At 38.1% G+C, this 7055-nt stretch overlaps 1 protein-coding gene across 1 annotated transcript; it reads right to left on the bottom strand.

Annotated features, from left to right (window-relative positions):
* Positions 1-4918: 4918 nt before the first annotated feature.
* On the bottom strand, positions 4919-5327 carry LOC103522387 (homeobox protein ceh-19). Its single transcript, XM_026832600.1, has one exon. The coding sequence runs from the start codon at positions 5273-5275 to the stop codon at positions 5024-5026; it is 252 nt and encodes an 83-aa protein (XP_026688401.1). The 5' UTR covers positions 5276-5327; the 3' UTR covers positions 4919-5023.
* Between the last annotated feature and the right edge of the window lie 1728 nt (positions 5328-7055).

The following is a 7055-nucleotide window of genomic DNA, read 5'->3' as shown; positions in this document are numbered from 1 at the left end:
ATTATTCAAATCATAATGTTATTATTCAAATCATAAATCTTTGTGGTAGAGCAGACAGCTTTTTCACAACTTTTGTGGATACCACACTTATCACAGCATTACTAAGTGTCTTCTTTGCAATCAAATTCCATATTCCAATAATATTTTTACACAGGTAATACCGCCAGCTCATTGCTGCCACATTGATCTGGATGAACTATAGACTATCGTGTGCAACTGCGTAGGAATTAGACGCCTACTCAATACTCTTACAATATAGTCAAATAAATTCGGGCCCGAGCCGTTTTATGGGGCGGACTCAGGAACCCACGACCTTCTGATTGCCAGGCGAGTGCTTGGCCACAATCACAACTCGACTGATAAATCAAATTATTCAAATCATAAATCTTTGTGGTAGAGCAGACAGCTTTTTCACAACTTTTGTGGATATCACACTTATCACAGCATTACCAAGTGTCTTCTTTGCAATCGAATTCCATATTTCAATAATATTTTTACACAGGTAATACCGCCACCGGTCGCTACTCAATTGTCCTCACGGGACTGATTGCACCCCGAACTCCAAGCTCAGAGTCGAAAAAACGAGCATCCCGCCTGGAATCGAACCCGGGACCTCCGGCGTGCGAGCCTAATGTGATACCTACTCGACCACGGAGATTGCGAATCTCGGCTCTCTTTACAAAAACCGGTTCAAAATCTCAGTCGAAATCGGTCACAGCTCAACAACCCCAAGGTAGCAAGGACGAAACCCCTTTCCGCCCCACAACGAGAAAAAAAAACACTTACACTCTAGTCCAGCATTTTTACTGCGAAAAAAGAAGTCGAAGAAAAAATTAAAAAACACAAAAAATCGAAGAAAAATATAAAGTTTCAATAAAGCTAACTTCCCGAGGTCCCTAATAAATAAATAAAAAGTGGAAAAAGGCTTGAAGAAATCAGAAAAAAAATGTGCGATTTGCGGTTCTTGCCGCCGAAGTTTGGTCCGATTTGGCGAATCGGACGAGTTTGAATCCCGGAGTGACTCTCTCTCGAAGAATTTCTCGCTAAGGATCACCGAAATCCACTCCTGAGCAAACAATCGGAAAAAAAATGTGCGATTTGCGGTTCTTGCCGCCGAAGTTTGGTCCGATTTGGCGAATCGGACGAGTTTGAATCCCGGAGTGAATCTCTCTCTAAGAATTTCTCGCTAAGGATCACCGAAATCCACTCCTGAGCAAAATGAAGCACAAGAGGGAAATGAAAGATAATCGCGCTCAGTTCTTTAACGCAGAGAGTTCAAGATAAATGCACAAGAATGATTTTATAAAAATAGAAAGTAAACAAGATAGAAAATCAAAATAGAAAGTAATAAAAGAGTCAAAAAAAGAATCAAGATTATGTTGATGCCGGAAAAAGATCGGGGTTAGGTAGAGATCGCTAAAAAAATCGAGTACTTCACCCGAAATTCGTAAATTGTTGAGTACCTAAGATAAGAACTAATAAAAATCAATAATAATGGAGTACTTGAAATTTTGCTAAAAATTTAAATTAAATCGCAATTATATCACAAAATAAATAAATAAAATATGAAATAAATCAACACTGATCGCAATTGTTAATTGTCCAAAAATCGGATTTTGAAGATCGTTTTCCCTCCGATTTTGACAGAATCAAAGTCAGATTTTTGATTCCGTGCGAATTTTTATGTTGCTGCGATGAAGGGAGAGATCAGTTTGAGCGATCTAGTATGCGGAGTATTGAGAGTAGAGGGTTTTCTCAATCACTCAATGCCATTCATCAAATGACTGGATGTAGAGAGGAGGGAAAACTGCTATGTCTATATACAACTAAAATCAAAAAGAAAGTAATAAAAGAGTAAAAAAAAAAAAAAAAATCAAGATTATGTTGATGCCGGAAAAAGATCGGGGTTAGGTAGAGATCGCTAAAAAAAATCGAGTACTTCACCCGAAATTCGTAAATTGTTGAGTACCTAAGATAAGATAATAAAAATCAATGATGGAGTACTTGAAATTTTACTAAAAATTTAAATTAAATCGCAATTATATCACAAAAAAAATAAATAAATAAAATATGAAATAAATCAACACTGATCGCAATTGTTAATAATTGTCCAAAAATCGGATTTTAAAGATTGTTTTCCCTCCGATTTTGACAGAATCAAAGTCAGATTTTTGATTCCGTGCGAATTTTAATGTTCCTACGATGAAGGGAGAGATCAGTTTGACGATCTAGTATGCGGAGTATTGAGAGTAGAGGGTTTTCTCAATCACCCAATGCCATTCATCAAATGACTGGATGTAGAGAGGAGGGAAAACTGCTATGTCTATGTACAACTAGTTATTTGTACATATCTATACCTAACTATGTACAATGGACATGAGATGGGGTAATTTCTGAGAAGTTGGGGTTTTAGAAGTTTTAGTCTAGGGCCAGCCACTCACGACTCACGATCAGGTAGACCTGACAGGTACACCTGATCAGGTCCGCCTGTCAGGTCTACCTGATAGTGAGTGGCTGGCCTAGGCAAAGTTCCGTTGTATTGGAAAATAATGCGTACCACCTACCTACCTATATCGATAAAATGTTTGTTGAATGAATCAGTAGGTATAAAGAATGATATAGGTAGGTCGTAACAATGAATTTCTTTAAGAGTGGTGAACAGAATAATAACTCCCACAATGCGGTCAAAAATACTCTTTTTGACAAAAAATAGGTACATTTATTTGGGGTTCCAAGTAGTATACTTTGAGGGCGGATAGGAGTTCTACTCCCAAGCCTCTTTCAACATTGTAAAAAAAAAAAACTTCGCCAGAATAAGTTCTCTATTCAAGACTTGTTCACGGGTTCACCCGAAGTAATTTGTTCACAATTTACATTGAAATATACATTTCGAAACCCCCTATGTCTCATCTTCACTGACAAATATTCAAGACATTTTCGGAAACCCCCCCTGTTTTGTTCACTGGAATTATTCAAACAGTCAAATTAGTTGATTAAACAATTGCTGTCCAGAATAGTCAAATGAAGCTCGGACTACGGATATTGTAGGTGGACATAACAATCAAAAGAAACTATTAGTAGTTAACACATTCACTGCCACGGGTCAAATTAACCTCAGGCTAAGGATACTGCAGGTGTAAAAGTGATAATAATTTACATAAAGGTAGGGTACTTTTGTTTACAAGATTTCTGCCCTACGCTAGTGATTTTCATTAGCCCATACGTATTTTCGTGGACCAGGCTACGGGCTTGTTAGCTTGGAAGATGGAGCACTTCCCTTATACCTATGCGAATAGATGTGGGGAAGAGCTTTAGAACAGGTGAAATCGTGGATAAAGTAAAAAGAAAACTACAGGTCTCGTTTATCCAGGTTCGACTGTATCACAAGAAAACGACTTCTATTTAAACAAATACAACCAAGTACAGTGAAACCTCCCTTAACAAACACCTCCGTATGTCATCACTCATCTAGTCATCTCATCAGTTTCTTATAGGACATAGTAACACTGATAGTGAAAATGTGAAGCCATAGAGAGCAGAGTGAAGACTTGTGTGTTTAATTAGACAATAGGTACATGTTGTTTAGATGTTTAGTTCTCTTGTTAAGCCACTCAATAAATCAACATATTTGTTGTATGTTGCTACCAGTGGAGATTTTTAGGGCCGATGCTGAACGGACCGCTATCATTGTCTGTCAGATCTTAAATCTCTCTGGTCCAACCAACAAGCAGGGTTCACACGGTTATGTTGGAAATGTACAACATTATCTGTAAGTAGGCGCTCACAACGGAGAACCGACCATAGCCTCAGTCCCAACGCAAGAGAAAATAGAACAAACCATAAACTAATGAATAGAAGCGTCCTCAACGGAGCCTTGACCATAGTACCGACCCTCTCAGAAAATAGAAAATGAAGAAATTGAGCCTAGTATTTTTTTCTACATGGTTGATGGTATGGGTATAATTTTTTGATACCACCAAAAATTAATAATAAAATAATAATATTAAAATTAAATAAAAATAATATTAATAATAATAATATAATAATAATAATAATATTATATTATAAATAATATTGATTATTTTTGATAATATTAATTTTATCAATATTAATAAAATATTGTTAAATTTTGAATATTTTGATAATATTCATAATGTTTATTTATTGTAAATTTATATTTGTTATTTGGAAATTTTGCTTTTTTCAATTGATATTTATGTTGATATAATTTTGTTCAATAAAAGTAGATACTTATATTACCATTACCATTACCATTCTAACCCCGAAACATTCAAGCGTGTCTAAATAAGCAGGAGGTTCCAGGCTCCGTTGTGGACGCCCTGGTGCGAAGGTAAAATCACCTCACTCCACATGATTTATTTTACTCTTCGCCACTGGTTGTTACTTTGCATAATTTTGATTTATAGGAGAATTTCTCACAAGTGACCAATTGAGTCTTTTGTCGAAATGCTCGTCTCTGTAAACTCTCGAATGATGGTGCTTATTTACTGCCCGAATAGGACTGAAAAGTCCCTCTAGAAACTGCTGCAGTGGGCTACACTTGCTGTTATTGTGATCAAAATTTCAAACAATGCTGAAAATAAAATTCCATACCTCGGCAAGGATTGAACCCACGGTCCATACCACGCCGTCCTGTTTAACAGGTGACCGTCTTGGACTCTTGGTCTTGACCACCGAGGCAGGACTCCAGGATAGGTACTCAGTTCATTATCGTTCAAGATGAGATTTTTTTTAGTCCAGGATTCTTACGGATAACTTGGTTCTGATCCCACAAGAAAAAACACGTAACATGGGGAAGTCTTGTTTTAGGTCCGTCGGACATTGGAAGCCTAGTCGCCTGAAAAAGTAAATCTATGAAAATTTTGTTTAAAAGACATTGTTTTGTTTTTTCAGACGACTACGTCGTGCGAATACGCGTCCAATATGCGATGGGCCTTAGGTCCGATTCACTTCGCGTCGCAAACAACCCACCCTTAGGAGCTTAGGACTGACTATCACCACCCTACCCAGGGGCATCCCGTGGTGACTGACTATCATCCAGCATAGACGCCGAGAAGAAATAGGGGGCAGTCGGTGACCCATGTTGAGCGCCGAAAATCAGGGGCCCCCCTCCCGGGAAGTAGAACCCCGTGGGGCGATTATGCGCCACCATTTTGAGTTTGGACGCTAGTTGTTTCTTCCATTTGGTTCGCCGGTTCTGGAACCAGGTCTTGATTTGGACCTCGGTCAGGTTGAGAAGTTTGGATAGCTCCATCCGTTTGCTCACGCTTAGGTATTTGTCCACCTGGAAACATGGAAAGCCAGACAAAGGGAGTTTATTTACATATTTCCATTTGGTTCGCCGGTTCTGGAACCAGGTCTTGATTTGGACCTCGGTCAGGTTGAGAAGTTTGGATAGCTCCATCCGTTTGCTCACACTTAGGTATTTGTCCACCTGGAAACATGGAAAGCCAGACAAAGGGAGTTTATTTACGTATTTTTTGAAGAGGTTTGATAGAGGGAACTGCAACTGTTAAGGTCTTATCGTCCCGAAATCGAAGAGAGAAAGAAGATAGGATATACATGCAATCATGGAGATGTGAAATATGATGCACAATGCATACCTAATTAAAATACTCGGCGTTATACTAACGTTATCTATTAAACGGCGTTATCTATTTTTTACACAGTTAACATGACAAAAAAAAAAAAAATCAACAACTTAGGGGACCCTAAAACAGATATTTCCAGATTTCCACCCATTTTATAGCTCCATCCGTTTGCTCACGCTTAGGTATTTGTCCACCTGGAAACATGGAAAGCCAGACAAAGGGAGTTTATTTACATATTTTTTGAAAAGGTTTGATAGAGGGAACTGCAACTGCTAAGGTCTTATCGTCCCGAAATCGAAGAGAGAAAGAAGACAGGATACATGTAATGCAATCATTGAGATGTGAAATATGATGCATTATTAAAAACCCTTCACTCGAAATGTGATTATATCCACGGGCTTAAAACTTCAAAGTCCCCACTCTATGTTCAATTTTGCGGTTCAGTCCAATTTAAAAACTTTCACCCAAAAAGAACCTTTCGGAACTTAGAACAATTTGAAATGAAGTTCTAACCTTCCAATTCAGAAAGGATTCGCGGGCAAAAAGCTGTATTCGCGGGAAAAATGCGCTTATAATATTAAAAGTTCTCACTCCGGATTCAGTTTTGAGATCAAACTCAAAACTTTTCAGTCTTTTCACCCGAAAACTTTATTCGCGATCTCAGAACTTAGAACAATTTGAGATGAAAGTTTCTCCATTTGAAAAAAGGATTCAAAAAGGTTTTTCCAGCCTTCCTAATGGTTTATAGAGGAGTTTGTTTTCTTTCTCCTAAGCCCCGCCCTCTCGGGTTTTCCTTTACCTTGTAAATGAAAATCGTTTTTCTTTCACCTCGAGAGAAAAGGAGAAAGATTTCTCTTGCTGTCGCAGGTGCTGGCCCATCCTGATGAGGAGAAATTTCTTTAGAGCACCGAAAAAATTCACCTCAAGTGCATTCCAAGGAGCGTTCTTTGTTTACAAATCCTGTGAAATTCCTTAATATTCAAGGAGTTAGGCCCTTACAGGTATCCAGCGCGTTGTACTGAAACCCAGCGTATATCTGTGTAGACCATTAATTTAGTCCGAACACAGTAAAGCTGGTAAACTTACCTATGTTATTTTTGAAGCTGGTTGAGGTTTACAGGAAATCAAACCCACCGTGTATTGGGCCTTACGGGAATACTAATGAAATTTAGAGCTAGAGCTACATCTTATATTATAAAGTCAAGATCCTTTCACTCATTCACATTGGTTACAGGAAATCAAACCCACCGTGTATTGGGCCTTACGGGAATACTAATGAAATTTAGAGCTAGAGCTACATCTTATATTTGTGGTTCTCGAGATAGAGCGATCAGTGTGTGAAATGTGAATGAGTGAATGGATCTCGTTCTTATAATATAAGATAAATCTTATATTATAAGAACAAGATCCATTCACAGTTCCACACTGATCGCTCTATCTCTG

The sequence above is a fragment of the Diaphorina citri genome, unplaced genomic scaffold (assembly GCF_000475195.1).
Source record: "Diaphorina citri unplaced genomic scaffold, Diaci psyllid genome assembly version 1.1 scaffold79, whole genome shotgun sequence".
Classification (NCBI taxonomy): Eukaryota; Metazoa; Arthropoda; class Insecta; order Hemiptera; family Psyllidae; genus Diaphorina; species Diaphorina citri.
This window is presented reverse-complemented; position numbering and strand designations above follow the sequence as displayed.